This window comes from Schistocerca serialis, chromosome 2 (assembly GCF_023864345.2).
Source record: "Schistocerca serialis cubense isolate TAMUIC-IGC-003099 chromosome 2, iqSchSeri2.2, whole genome shotgun sequence".
In the NCBI taxonomy this organism is placed as follows: domain Eukaryota; kingdom Metazoa; phylum Arthropoda; class Insecta; order Orthoptera; family Acrididae; genus Schistocerca; species Schistocerca serialis.
The window spans coordinates 310,337,845-310,353,298 of record NC_064639.1 but is presented as its reverse complement, the minus strand read 5'-3'; the positions used below and the strand labels follow the sequence as shown (position 1 = coordinate 310,353,298).

At 40.1% G+C, this 15,454-nt stretch overlaps 2 protein-coding genes across 2 annotated transcripts in view; one reads left to right on the top strand and one right to left on the bottom strand.

Moving 5' to 3' along the window:
* Positions 1-11,989, bottom strand: part of LOC126457092 (suppressor of hairless protein) — a 210,918-nt gene extending 198,929 nt beyond the window's left edge. The window contains exon 1 of the mRNA XM_050093119.1: positions 11,668-11,989. The gene's annotated coding sequence lies outside the window, so the exon portion shown is untranslated. The remainder of the gene's footprint in view (positions 1-11,667) is intronic.
* A 277-nt stretch (positions 11,990-12,266) lies between these two features.
* The window catches only part of LOC126457090 (DNA excision repair protein ERCC-5), a 69,741-nt gene continuing 66,553 nt past the window's right edge, over positions 12,267-15,454 (top strand). Inside the window, exons 1-4 of the mRNA XM_050093114.1 lie at positions 12,267-12,581; positions 13,567-13,684; positions 14,158-14,333; positions 14,722-14,933. Coding sequence (XP_049949071.1) covers positions 13,597-13,684; positions 14,158-14,333; positions 14,722-14,933 — 476 coding nt within the window. The 5' untranslated portion in view covers positions 12,267-12,581; positions 13,567-13,596. The remainder of the gene's footprint in view (positions 12,582-13,566; positions 13,685-14,157; positions 14,334-14,721; positions 14,934-15,454) is intronic.

The following is a 15,454-nucleotide window of genomic DNA, read 5'->3' as shown; positions in this document are numbered from 1 at the left end:
AAAGGAACCATTCCGGCATTTGCCTGAAGCGATTTAGGGAAATCACGGAAAACCTAAATAAGGGTTTGAACCGTCGTCCTCCCAAATGCGAGTCCAGTGTGCTAACCACTGCACCACTTCGCTTGGTCTTCCGTATGGTAACACGGGCGCTGTCTTTCTAATGTTTTGTTTGTCTATGGCAGTAATCGCAGGAAGGTTAGCTCAGGAGAATTCAGTGATTTCGAACGTGGATTAGTTAATGAATGTCACCAGAGTAACAAATTCGTCATGGACATTTCAATTCTTCTAAAGCTGTCCAAATCGACTGTTGGTGAGGTGATTGTGCAGCGGAAACGCGAAGGAACAACCACGGCTAAACCAAGACCTCATGTACCGATGGGCAGAATCTGTCGAATGCTGCAGAGAGTGGTTGTAAAAAATCGGATGACATCAGTGGAAGGAATCACTCGTGAGCTCCAGAGTGCTGCCAGCGATCCGGCCAGCACAATGACTGTGCATACAGGGTTAAAAAGAATGGAGGACAACGGTCGAGCAGCGCCTCATAAAATTTCTGTAGCCAACGATACGCCATCCTTGAGATGGTGTAAATAGTGATACCACTGGGCGATGGATGACTGGAAACGAGTGATTTTGAGTGGTGAATCGTGCTATACATTGTGGCAATCCGATGGGAGAGTTTAGGTCTGGCGAATACCTGGAGCGTTACCTGTCAACATGCGTAGAGAGGACGCTGACGTACAGAGAAGGTGGGGTTACGGTACGCGTGGTTTCCTAGCCAAAGTCTCGTTACTTGTATTGCGCTTAAGAAAACGCTAAATTCGCAAGGATAAAAACATACACTACTGGCCATTAAAATTGCTGCACCAAGAAGAAATGCAGATGATAAACGGGTATTCATTGGATATTATACTAGAACTGACATGTGATTCCATTTTCACGCAATTTGGGTGCATAGATCCTGAGAAGTCAGTAGCCACAACAACCACCTCTGGCCGTAATAACGCCCTTGATACTCCTGGGCATTGAGTCAAACAGAGCTTGGATGGCGTGTACAGGTAAAGCTGCACATGCAGCTTCAACACGATACCACAGTTCATCAAGAGTAGTGACTGGCGTATTGTGACGAGGCAGTTGCTCGGCCACCATTGACTAGACGTTTTCAATTGGTGAGAGAACTGGAGAATGTGCTGGCCAGGGCAGCAGTCGAACATTTCCTGTATCCAGAAAGGCCCGTACAGGACCTGCAACATGCGGTCGTGCAATATCCTACTGAAATGTAGGGTTTCGCAGGGATCGAATGAAGGGTAGAGCCACGGGTCGTAACACATCTGAAATGTAACATCCACTGTTCAAAGTGCCGTCAATGCGAACAAGAGGTGACCGAGACGTGTAACCAATGGCACCCCATACCATCAAGCCGGGTGATAACGGCACTATGGCCATGACGAATACACGCTTCCAATGTGCGTTCACCGCGATGTCGTCAAACACGGATGCGACCATCATGATGCTCTAAACAGAACCTGGATTCATCCGAAAAAATGACGTTTTGCCATTCGTGCACCAGGTTCGTCGTTGAGTACACCATCGCAGGCGCTCCTGTCTGTGATGCAGCGTCAAGGGTAACCGCAGCCATGGTCTCCGGGCTGACAGTCCATGCTGCTGTAAACGTCGTCGAACTGTTCGTGCAGATGGTTGTTGTCTTGCAAACGTCCCCATCTGTTGACTCAGGGATCGAGACGTGGCTGCACGATCCGTTACAGCCATGCGGATAAGATGACAGGCATCTCGACTGCTAGTGATACGAGGCCGTTGGGATCCAGCACGGCGTTCCGTATTACCCTCCTGAACCCACCAATCCCATATTCTGCTAACAGTCATTGGATCTCGACCAACGCGAGCAGCAATGTCGCGATACGATAAACCGAAATCGCGATAGGCTACAATCCGACCTTTATCAAAGTCGGAAACGTGATAGTACGCATTTCTCCTCCTCACACGAGGCATCACAACGTTTCACCAGGCAACGCCGGTCAACTGCTATCTGTGCATGAGAAATCGGTTGGAAACTTTCCTCATGTCGGCACGTTGTAGGTGTCGCCACCGGCGCCAACCTTGTGTGAATGCTCTGAAAAGCTAATCATTTGCATATCACAGCACCTTCTTCCTGTCGGTTAAATTTCGCGTCTGTAGCACGTCATTTTCGTGGTGTAACAATTTTAATGGCCAGTAGTGTATTTTTACAGCACTGTGATCTGCTTACAGTAGATGAGGAGTTCGGAGAAGATGACTGCATCAGGATGACAAGGCACCCTGTCATAAAACATCGTATGTTACGCAATGGTTTGTGGATAATAACATTCCTGACCTGCCGACAGTCCCGACCTGAACCCAATGGATCAGCTTTGGGGTAAGTTACAACGGCGGCATCGCTCCAGATCCCAGCGTCCAACATCACTACCTTGAAATTTCGTGGCAGATGAAAAATATGTGCCAGACCGAGATTCGAAATCGGGACCTCTGCCTTTCGTAGACAAGTGCTCTACCATCTGAGCTACCCAAGCACAACTCACGATCCATCCTCAAAATTTTACTTCCGCCACTACCCCGTCTCCTATCTTGCAAACTTCACAGAAGCTTTCCTGCGAAACTTTCTGGACTTTATAGCACTCCTCTGGCTTCGGCTCTTCCGGAAGAATGGGCCGCCACTCATCCACATGCTTTCAGACACCTCACTGCAAGTGTCTCCAACAGAGTTCAAGCTGTGATAAAGGCGAAGAGTGGGCACACTCCACATTAATGTGCACTAACAAGTGTCTCGATACTTTTCATCTATAGACATATAGAGTGGGGTAAAAAGCAACACACAAATACATCTAACATGATATTTATTATTCCAAAGGCTATAGCAACAGTTATCATTACATGCCCCACAAATATATGTATACGCACTAATTTTTTTATCTGTTACTCGTTCCCATAATGAACCCCGTATGAACTGATCTTAATCCTTGTACAACATTTAATCTAACACGGAATTCTCCATTTTTGTGGTGTGTTCGTAGCAATGTAAGTGTTAAAAATTATGTATCAACAAGTGCTGACAACGCTCCTACACCGAATATAATTTCGTAACCACCTTTAATGTCAACACAGACAGCATTAAAATGTGAGGGACTTTAAAGTGTTTATATTACAAAGAACCGATAGACAATAGACACTGAAAAAACGAAATGACCGAATGGCATTGTTGGCCCGGAGGCCCCATTCGCCTGAACTAAGGATACATTGGTTTCCGTTGTGTAAGCAAGCTGACGTAAATGGAAAAATTTACATAATTTGCTCATTTTTTGCAAGTAAAGATTTCCAAGCACAATGTATGCACACTACTTGATTCCACGCAAACTTGAACTGAACGAACAATGAAAAGAAATGGCTACGTCTGATAAATTGCAAAAGTGTTGCACTGGTGTCGTTGTGAGAGGGAGAGATGCTCACAAAATGATTCATGACATGACAAAAAAGATATTCCAGAAGTAACACACTGCCTAGTTTTTTGCCCAACATCGAAGGTAGGTATTTTATCTTTAACATCAAAGCAGTTCAGATGCATGCTGCCAGATTTTTTATGGGAGGTTCTATTATCCTGTTCTTTGTACCTTGGGTTCTATTAAAACGCGAATATTACGGGAATGCTATGTGAACTCAAATGCGAATCACTGGAAGGACGAAGTAGTTCTTTTCGCGGAATAATATTTGGAGAGTTTACAGAATCGGAATTTGCGACAGACTGCAGACCGATCCAACCGCTATTAAACAACTCGCGAAAGGACCGCGAAGACGTTAAGAGAAGTCACGAGTCCTATGGAGACATATAGATAACCGTTTTTCCCTCTCTTCACTTGCGATTGGAACAGAAAAGAGAATGAACATCAGTATACCTTCAGCCATGTACAATATGGTTGTTTGCGAAGAAGTGGATGTAAATGTTATGGTGTTACAAAATCTTCATTATCGACACCGGAAATCAATTTCTAATATCCCAACATCGATGATCGTCTAACATCCCTAGGTCATACGATATGTGCCATCCCACCAAATTTCTCCAGGAGCCCTCTGTCTTTTTTAGTTCGGTTTGTTCGTCGGAGATACTCGAGATTACTCAACCCTGTGAGGGCGTCGGAGATCGTTTCAATCTATGGACTGGCGTTGTCTATTTTCTGGCGCACACGACTATCTAACCTAATATGCCCACCAAAGGACGGATGATTATTGTCACTTGTATACACTGATGAACCAAAACAATATGATCGCTGTCCATTGCGATACTGAAGGCCGCGTCTGGCGGCGTTGTGGGTGCGAGACGCGTTAAGGAAAGTACGTAAGCGGACCAGGGATGACTGTGGAATCTTTCTAGCGACAACACGAGCCGCAAATTTGGGAAATTAACTTATGTACGCAACTCTGACAAAGAGTAGATTAGTATGGCCCGCGGCCTTGAACGAGCGTCTCCTAAACAGCGAAGCAGGTTAGCTGTTTGCTACTGTCGTCAGCATCCAAGGAAAGTGGTTAAAGAACGACTGACCACAAGAATAAGGGGAAAGTTGTTGGACGTTCACATCTCATCACAAAACGTGAACGTCGGAGGCTTGTCCACTCTGTAAAGCAGGACAGGTAAGTCCTGGTTCTAAGCATCACCTCGAAAAATAAAGTTATTTTTTTGTTTACTCATTTTTATTAAAAAATTTCTTATCGAATATGATAAATAACCAATTTCGACTCTTTCAGACACCCGGATTTACCTTGAACTTTTAAATAAATTATTATTTTTAATTTTGCATTTTTGCCTTGTGTCGATTTTTTAGTTCTGTCGACTACTCATTAGAATTATAACTGGTTAACTGTAATTTATTTGCCATATGCTGTCCAGACATGTGTAAATAAAAGAGTGTGTGCATAATAGATCGCGTACCCCGCCTTGAAAATGCTTTCATTGCTGGCAGAAAAGCGCCTGATAGCCAAAGCCCCAGTCACACGACCGTAGCAGGCCGTTGACGATCGAAAACGAAATGGCGCAGCCCATACATGAAGTAGAATCTCCTGCATTCACCGAGCGAGGTGGCGCAGTGGTTAGCACACTGGACTCGAATTCGGGAGGACAACGGTTCAAACCCTGATTTAGGTTTCCCGTGATTTCCCTAAATCGCTTCAGGCAAATGCCGGGATGGTTCCCTGAAAAGGGCACAGCCGACTTCCTTCCCTAATCCGATGAGACCACGACCTCGCTGTTTGGTCTCCTCCCCCGAAACAACCCAACTCTCCTGCGTTCATGTGTTTTCTACGACATATATATGCAGACTGAAGCGACGAACGAAAATACTTGGGGGTCGAAACGTCGATGCAGCCCGATACCCAAAATTATTTTATTCAAAATGCTTTTCGAAATTAGGAGTAGTACCATGAGGGACTGAGGCGTGAATGGGAATTGGATTCAGGAGGGAGGCGTGCTAGGGTAGTGCGTGCAGACGTGCAAAACCCTTGTGCCAGGGTGACGTAATGGTTAGCGCATCTGCATAATGAGCAGGAGACCTGGGTTCCAATCCCGTCCTTGGTGCAAATTTTCATTCGTTGCTTCAGGCTCGAGATTTTAAAATGTCGCTGGAACCATATACGAACCATAAAGTCTAGAAGGCTGTTGTATGATATAAATTCTAGTGGAAATCTTTCTGCATTAGTTGGTAGAACTGGCATAACAGTTGTGGTTCTTGTGTACGTTATGCATGCAATACCCGTGGTATAACGGAGAAGGCAGAGCTGTAGAAGACACTGACAGCAAGACTATGTTTTAGGAGTCGTCTGCTAGACAGTACCATCAATTAACTACCTGAATACTACGGACGGCCATAAGAAGCAGTGAAACTAACCTAGGGGGTATGAAGAACGCTGTCTAGACAACCTTTTTACATAAAATATCAATAGACGACAAGCCGATCCACACGACCTCCGTTCAGGTGAATGGTGTAAATATAAAAAATATGTATCGGCTATAACTTTAGAAAAGTTCGCGCACAACAACTATTTATCGCACGTTGCTTGGGTTTATAGAGATTTGGCAAATTCATATCTATTGTAGACCTTGCCGACAGGAAAAACACAAAATGTGAATGTGTCATTCACTGGATAAATGTACCTAAAATTGTATTTGGGGGTTTGGTATGTACAATGCTGTCAACACATATAATGATGGCAAACCTGGAACGCTGAAAATCTTGGAAAAGCTGGGAGTGAAGACTAGTTGGAACACTCAAACCATACTGGGTGAACTGGACAAGAGGGAATCAACAAAGCTGAGCTTCAGGTCCAAAAAGTGACCAAGGAGGCATGATCTTTGACGAGGAGGAAGAGGATTAATTTGGGCAGTGTAGAAGATGATGATAACTACAGTGCTGTTCCGTTTTTACTGATGTTTCTATTTAAATATATGTTTTAGTTTAATTTGTAATTACAACTTCTGAGAAACCAAATGTTCTCAAACAAATGACCCTTCACCTCGGGAACTATAGAAGAGGGATTCCTATATTTTTTCATTTAATTTATAACACCTTTGTGATAAAACATCAGAGGAGCATTCTACTGAAATCTTCTGATTCGGTTACAGGAGACCTTCCAGACAGCGCCTCGCGGGAATCTGCTGAAGAGGGCATCTCGCTCCACGACAACGCCGCAGTTCATTCCGCACATGACAACCACACATACTGCTCCTTTGAACCATCAAATTTTGTTTCGCCAACGTATCTTCCTGACACAGCACACAGTGACATCGTCCACTTTCGATGCCATCACGTGGCAGGCATTTCTAGATTGACAACCAAGTTATTCTTGGAGTGTTTTCTGAACAGCTGATTTCTAAAACCAAGGTCTCCGTCAAGTCATCCGACGCAAGGAATAGTGTCGCATTGAAAGTGACTGTATAAAACTCTTCAGCTTCTAACGTTTCGTCCAGAGCTGCGCTGGACATCTTCAGAGGGGTGTTTCTCCTCCTTGCCGACTCGGCAAGACTCACCGGAGGAGAAACACCCCTCTGAAGATGTCCAGCGCAGCTCTGGACGAAACGTTAGGAGCTGAAGAGTTTCATGGACCACGACCTTGCATCCCGGAAGGTTTACCAGAAGATATGTCATCCGGTCGTGAAAGCCTTCATACTGTGACTGTATAAAGAATGATTAACACCAACAAGTTTCAATGTCGTAACTTTTTTCCGCAGCAAATAATAAAAACTTAATGACTACGTCTCGTATTTTAAAATCGTGAAGAGTACTGATAAATATTTTTTAACTGTCGGCTTGGATCATAGTAAGGTAGCATACAACTCGCTACAATATCCTGTATTGTACTTTGCTCATAAATGCTTCAACTAAGGTGTTCCTTGGTTGTAAGACAAATGCTTGACTTAGTAATCCGTATCGGGAATCCTTTTGGTTCACTCACAGCTCACCGAGATTTAACTGAGAACTCAAATTTTTACAACTGCTCTCGCTGTTATTTTGGATAGGGATGAAAAGTTTGTATATACTGTTACATATACGGGATCGCCAAATAAAACTTAACCCCGGTCCTGGAGGTTTTGCGTTACCTGAGAAATTTTGTGAATAGGTTGGTTGGTTTATTACGAGATGGCGTAAGGGGCCAAACAACGAGATCATCATACATTCGATCCAAAAGTGGTGCACCAGAAGTAGAGACGTCCACCGAGATCGTTTTCTGACCTAGTCGCGAGATTCATAACAGTGAAAGCGAGAAGACTAAAAACGTAATGGACATCTTTTGTACCGTCGATAAACAAAGCATGATGAAGGAAACAGGGAAGTCCGCAGGCGGGCGTCCCCGGATCCCCGAGGCCTGCATGCGACAGGAAATAACCCACCAACAGCTGTCCCACCACTGACCCATTACAGTCAAGAGCGTCCACTGTTCAATAGAGTGCGTCACCCAGAACAGAAGATTAGGTGCGGCAGAAATGAGGAAAACCGAATCTAAAAGCGATTAAAACTGAGTAAAAAGAGGGATACAAGAATAGCTTAAGTGAAGGAGGAAGGGTTGGGGATCCCCCAGACATAGCCCGAACACCATGGCCCCACTGCGGGGATGAATTAAAACCTTCCACTACCTTCACGGAGAAAACAGGCCCATTTAAACCATCCACGAATCGTCCGCCAGTATTACAGGCAATGAGTCCGATTGTGAAAAGGGGATATCTGAACACGTTGTAACATTGTCACGTCGTAACAAGTTCAAATCCAACATCAAGGTCATCAGTGAAGTGCTGTGCATAGAACTGAAACCTTTTTTTTTTTTTTTTTTTTTTTTTTACGAACACCAATTTACTGCCAGAACGCATGTAAACACCTGGACAGAGAGTGCTCCTATTTATACAAACATCGAATATTCCAGAATATACACGTAGCCTGTTCCAGTGTTACATTCAACAGCGCTATCAGAGTTCCTTTATCAGGGAAAATTTGATAAACCGTGGCCTCGGGAGAATGACAAATGAGAAAGCGCTAATTTTTGTAAGATATTTGTGCATATAGAGAATTATCTGTCGCAGTATGACCTTATTGAATACGATCATTGATTGTGTAAAGGTTGTTCATCATCTTGTGTCGTGCCGAAGGGTCACTACCGAACAGAGGCTTGCTGTTTTCTGTTAAGGAGCGAGAGAGAGAGAGAGAGAGAGAGAGAGAGAGAGAGAGAGAGAGAGAGAGAGAGCGCTCCTTGTGTAAGAACAGACTTGTATCTCGCAGGTAATGTAATCTTCTTAACATGTTGTAGCCCATTGTGAGATCATTCTGCCATTGTACTTTAACTCAATGTCTCACGTTAACTCTGTACAGTTATAAATAATGCTGGCTGTGTGGTCAAAGTCGCCTAAAGCCTAAATAAATAAATAAACAAATAAATAAAAGATCGCTAAAAGTGTGCAAATGGCAGAAGTGACAAATGCTATACAATGCAGTTCCGTTTTGTATTATCCTAAGTAATTTCTGTAACATCGCATGTTTAAATTGAGAATACAGAGAGCATAATTTTCTCCAAACATTCAACGGAGTATCATCTCACAATATATTAGTGTTCATTGGCAACTGATGAGTACCTGATGCCGATGAAATCTTAAATGGCGATATAGAAACTATGTACATCCTAATACTCCCAAAAATTCTAAAATGGAGCAAAAAACATTGTGACGTCGGCGTAGCGTGAAATTTTTTTGTTTTTTATGCATGCCTTATAATATCTGGTCCTCAAGCCAACTTGTGCCGGCTTAAAATTAGTCAGGTACCATGATGAGTAAAAATTGCAGAGGGAGACCAAGGTTTCAATACAGGAAGCAGGTTCAAATGACTGGAGGTTGCAATACTTAACGCACAGAAGGTAACTAGCACAGGATAGGTTAGCAGGGAGAGCTGCATCAACCGCCTTTAAATGAAGCTGAGAACAAACTGACCGATACTGAACTAAACTATTTATAAACACACATGTGCGCAAGTCGGTTCGGATTCACGATCACTAGACAAATCATCGAGGAAAACTTTAATTTCACACTAATATTTCATCTCCAGGGAAAATATGTATCTATTTATTAGGATCTAATGTGTTTTGGGATGAACGCAGTATCAAAGGAAAATTACCTTATATTTTATTCGTCTCACAACACATTTTATAGATCATCTGATCTTATTGTACAGCAGGCACGTCAATGTACAGTAGGCACGTCAATTTTTGGCTTATGATATACGTTGTTACATAAGCTTTTAACACTAATTTTACCAGTACAGGTTTATGTCGAACACAATAATTTATACCACTGATGCAATCTAAAATTCAGAGAATCGAACGGAGATAAGAACTCGTTCCTTCCGATTACAAGTACGAGCAGGGATTAAACCGTCGGTTGGTAATGATAATCTGGTCGATGATAATTCTAAGATAGCGTGGTCCAAATGATTTCAAGTGTTGCAAATCACTTGACACTAGTATAATAAGGAGGAAAGAAGGTAGGTAATTAGTGGCTGTGCAGAAACTCGGCTTAGGGAACATATTTCTCAAAGGAACCACGCCGGTATTAGCCTTAAAAGATTTACACAGACCATAGAAGATTTAAATCTGGATGGCTAAAACGGAATTTGAATGACCTCTCGATTGCGAGTCAAAACAACTTGTTCTATAATGTTTCGTTCACTAAACTTAACAATCTTTTATCAAATTCTAAATCTACTAATACATATTTTTTTCTGCTACAAAATGTGTCACCACTGCTGAAGTGAATTTAAGACTAGTGTAGGATTCTATTTACCCGCAAATTGTACTTTCTATGTAGATTCTGGTAATGTCGAGATATCCCCTTCTTATTCTTCAAATTTAACTATAATTTCCTGAGGCTGATGCCGCTGATAAATATTGACTGTAATAAACATCGACCCACTTCTGACTATTACAATGTATGACTAAAATTACTTTTGTCATTTTATAGACCAAACATACTTTAACAATTTATTTTTCTGCACGCTTGGGACTGCGAAAGAACTACTACCACCAGCTGAGAAAAAATTATGTACACTACTAATGTCACATCAGAGGTTTTAGTATGTATATTTCCTACTTACAAACCGCAGGGACATCAACAGAATTAGCTAAGTCAGTTGAATAGAAGCAACGTTTAAATTCATCTCCTGGAATCGTGCCAATGACACAAGTGATAAACATTATTGGAATAACAATTTTCAAAATGCTGAAAATACAGATTTCTGAATGAAATACAGTTTAGTGATTTAGATGTTCACACAAAATGATAATTCAATGGGTTTAAAAGAAAAGTCTGGTAAAAAGGCAAGTTCATCACTTCCTCGAATGTTTTAATAGCAACTGTGTGAAAAATAGGCAAAAATTGAAAGAGTGGTAAATGCTCCTACATATGGATCACAATGCCTAGATTTAGAAAGATTTCATTCAGGTAAACAAAATAACTATAACATATGTACACTAGATCAACTTTTTATGCCGTACAATTATTCCCTAAAGTTTGTGTCATCTGTCAACAGTCTCGTTAAACATACAGAGAGCAGTGACAATTTCTAGAAACTTTTTTTTTTTACCTTTCAACTTTGGGATATTAATGGCATAGATATATTAGTGAAGATACTCAAACATCAATGTTTTCATACAATCAATATACAGTATGTCATCGTTTACTGGGTATTCTAAAATACCGCTTCTGAACGAAAAATATTAAAACGTACATAGGATTCATTTAATATGTACGCACCGAAATCTGTCATAGACAAGGTCAATGCTGTGTAGATTTCAAATACAAAAATAGTAAGTCCAAACAAAGTAGGGAGAAACAAAATGAAATTCTTCGAATCACACAGCAGCTGTGGGATTTGTCTCAAACTTGAGTAGACTACACGTACGAAACGGTTCAACACGTTCTCTACCATCTCATCAAAGAAGCATAGAAGACAACGTTATTACTCTGTGACCATATTATTTTGATTCGTAACTGCCGCTTACTTTTGCTACTTAAACATAACCTGTTTATTTGTAAACAGTGCAGCGCATGTACACAAATGACGTATACAGTAAAGTAACATAAGACGCTGAGCTTACCATTTCCAGCTTATAGGTGGCACAAAATCATTGATTTGTAGGACTGGAAAGCCATACTATCTTCCTTCACAAACATCATTCTACAGACACCTGCTCATGATGAGAATTTCCCACGGCCCCTTTCCCACGCAAGTCGGCGCTTGCCAACATATGAATGGCAGCTTTCCCCGTCAAGCTTTCGTTCTATACTGTAAATTTCGAGGCAAGATACGTAGATAGGGCTTTGTTGATATACTTGAGCTAGTAACCTTGAAAATTGTGGTCAGAATCTACAATCATTCGAGATGAATTATCGCTATACTATTCCAGGTTTTTACCAAAACTCTTTCTGTGACGAGAGACGCTGACAACTGTGTGGGAAGTACAGATGCATCAATAAAAACAAGACTACAACAAAGGAAACTAGATGATGCTTTGTAACGGAAAAGTGTGACTGTGTCATTGCAGGGTCATTTCCACATTACAGGAATTTAGATGTTCTTTACAAACGAATGTAATCCCTTTCTACGCCCAAATAAACATATTTTATTTGTTGAATTACGTGATTCGTTTCTTTGTGTAGGACCTGTACTAACATTGACCACGGAAAGGTGCAGCCAACATTCCGGATATGGTGTACATACGATAAAAAAAATCATCTCACAAGTTTGTTTGTTTTGTTGCAATCGACTGACAGTTTGTTTTGTTTGAAGAGTGCGGTTACTGCAAGATGATTAATTAGGAATGTTGAGTGTTCAGGGTATAAAGTTATGGAATAATTATTGTACATCACATTATAATACACTGTTACGAGCTGGTAATTGCAAATCTGTGCTTTGTTTAACTCTTTAAAAGCAGTACCTATGTAAACAAACACTAACGCTATATAGCAGTGTCGAAGATCATGAAAACAAGTTAAATGCTTGTACTTATTGGTAAGTGGGAATCAAATTTTGTGCCACGAGTATGTTTATTAGTAGTGAGCGGGTCCAGTAGTTAAGAATTTTCAAGTCAGATGGGACACAGACTTTATTAAAAAATTACCGGGCATTTTATATGTGACAAGTTTTTATTTGTGTGTAATTATGATGAAAGTTTTATACAGTATACCGTTATCGCACTTTTATGACTCGTAAGTACAACAACCAGTACCTAATTTATTTATGTTCCAACTTACCTTTTCTTTATGTTCAATTAATTTACTTTTGAACTTTTTGACCACTTTCAGTAGTTGATATTCTGAAGTGTTTACCATGTAGATACGAATAATATTATAATGTTACATAATATAAATAGAATTTTAAACAGAAATAGGTTATTAATCATTATCAAAGTTGTAATTATTGTAGAAGTTCTGTTTCCTGTTGTTAAAGTAAATTTAATTTCTAGTGTAAACAGCCATCATAGTAACAAGTATTTAAGTCTGTGTATTGTAATGAACTTCACTGAATCCACTTTTATTTAATGCAAGTGTTATTGCTTCACATGAAAGTTAAAGAAGTGATCTATTTTGTGTCGTTAATTAAATACCTAACACCTAAAATTGAAAGTAAGTATGCATTGTATACATATTCCTCACCTTCTCCTTCTGCTCCACAAATTCTTTTGTGAAAGACAAGTGTTGGCATTCATTTCCCACGGGAAAACATTCCAAGCAGAACTTCATTCTCCTCCAACTACAAGGCCAAGGAAGCAACTTGCCTGTTCCCACCATCCCCACCCTATTCTTCTTCTCTTACTCATGCATTCCTCTCAGTGGCATGAATGACCTAAGATTGTAGTAATCAGATGATTTTCTTAAGTAGCCAGTTGTGGCTTAACAGTTGTGCAGATGTGTTTACCTTGTTTGTTTGTGAACAGAGTTGCTCATGCTACTTCTTTTGATACAGAAAATCTTTCTGTTTCTTTCTGTTTAAACAGAATGGGTTTACAGATTTAAAAACATGCACAATGGGTGTACATGGACTGTGGAATCTTATCGAGCCATCAGGGAAAATAGTGCCTTTGGAGACACTTGAAAATAAAGTTCTTGCTGTTGGTATCCTTTTACTCAGTTCCTTCTCTTTTGTTTGGAGTATTTTTTGGTAGTAAATGTAAGGTAAAGTTTGTCTACATTCAAAGAATTACTAATTATTGTTCAGTAATCAATAATGTGTAGAACAGCTAATTGTTTTGGGAAAACTGCCTTAGTGCTAGGCAAAGTAAAATATGTTCTCAGTGATTTAAAAAATGTGTTTTTGAATAGATATAACTACAGAGATAAATTAATTTTTATTTATTAATGGATTAAATGCATCCCAAAGATTCTGAAACAATATATTCTGCTTTAAATTATTTTGATTCTGTACAAGAATGTAAATAAATATTGCATTTTTCCTTTATATTTGACTTCTAATTTGTAAATTCCAAATTCAATTAAAATTGGCAATATTTTTTAATCTGACTGGACTGTATTGTTACTAGCACAATGACAATATAATGCTGATTGGTACATACCTTAACACACAATAGACGTCTCTATCTGGTTGCACCAAGTTGTAAAAGGTTTCCAGGATACAAGAGGAAATCCCTTACCGAACGCTCATCTCCTGGGATTATTTCATCGCATTTGCAAACTGCTGTTTTATAAAATAAAGCCAGTATTTGTCTTTGATGGTGGTGTCCCTCACCTCAAGAAGCAGACTGTGGTAAGTTCCTCACGTAGTTGTTTCTCACGACCCTTGCTGTAATTAAGCTCCTCATCAGTAAAAGGTTATTCTATAGTAGACCAGGACTTCCTGTCTTTGTTTCAGAGTGTTGAATTATGATAATTATGTGCTTTTGTGGGAAGACAGACAGTGTCTTGCATTTCCTTGCACAGTGTAGAAAAATGTTCCCACATTTTTGATACAAAAATAATTTATTCTTCTGTTTCAACAAAGAATAAAAATTGAATTACGTAATTGTATTGAAACAAATGACTCAGCTTGCTATATCATGTAACCAAACTGGCATTTGCTTTAGTACATTACAAGGATTATGAATTGGTTGGAGTTGAAACAGTCAGCTGTTTCACATTTTACTTTTATTGATCAGGCTGCTCGACAGCAGAAGAAGAATAAAGCAGAAACGGATGCTGAGCGTCTTAGGGAGAGAATACTTACAAATCTAATTAAGCATAAGGCAGTAAACAATGCCCTTGGCAACAGTGATTTGAGTAATGCTGCCAGGATACAGAAACATAATGATCAAGATGAAATGTTCAGATTACCTGAACTCAGTGAAAATAAGGAGGAGGAAGAAAACAGGTGAGTCATATGTTTCTTCATGTAAGTGTTGTTTTACTTTCCTTTTATCGAATATCGCGTCTTGTGAAGAACACAATGAAGACCTTGCTAAGACATTTACACTTTTAAAGCTATTTCCTTTCTCAGTTTGACTGATGAGATATAGCGTGAATATAATACAGTAAGCCAACCAGTTATGTTTTAGTTTATTTATTTCAACATATTAACTGTTATTACTGTTAGACAGTATAGTAGTATAGCTGTCATACAAAATTATCCAGATAAACAAATTCCTAATGCTGAACAATTCACAAGCTGTTTCTTCCATGATCTTTTCGAATCACCATAGTACCCACCATGGTTTTAGACATCCAGAAGCTACTCATATCCCATCAGCTCAACCAACATTATCCATGTACAGATTTTACAGGTTGAGTTCCAATATCAGATTTGGTCTGCCTTCCTCATTCCTTGTACTATAACTCTTTAGCTACTTCAAAATAATGTTTTACAGGAAACAAATTCTTCCTTGCTACTCACTG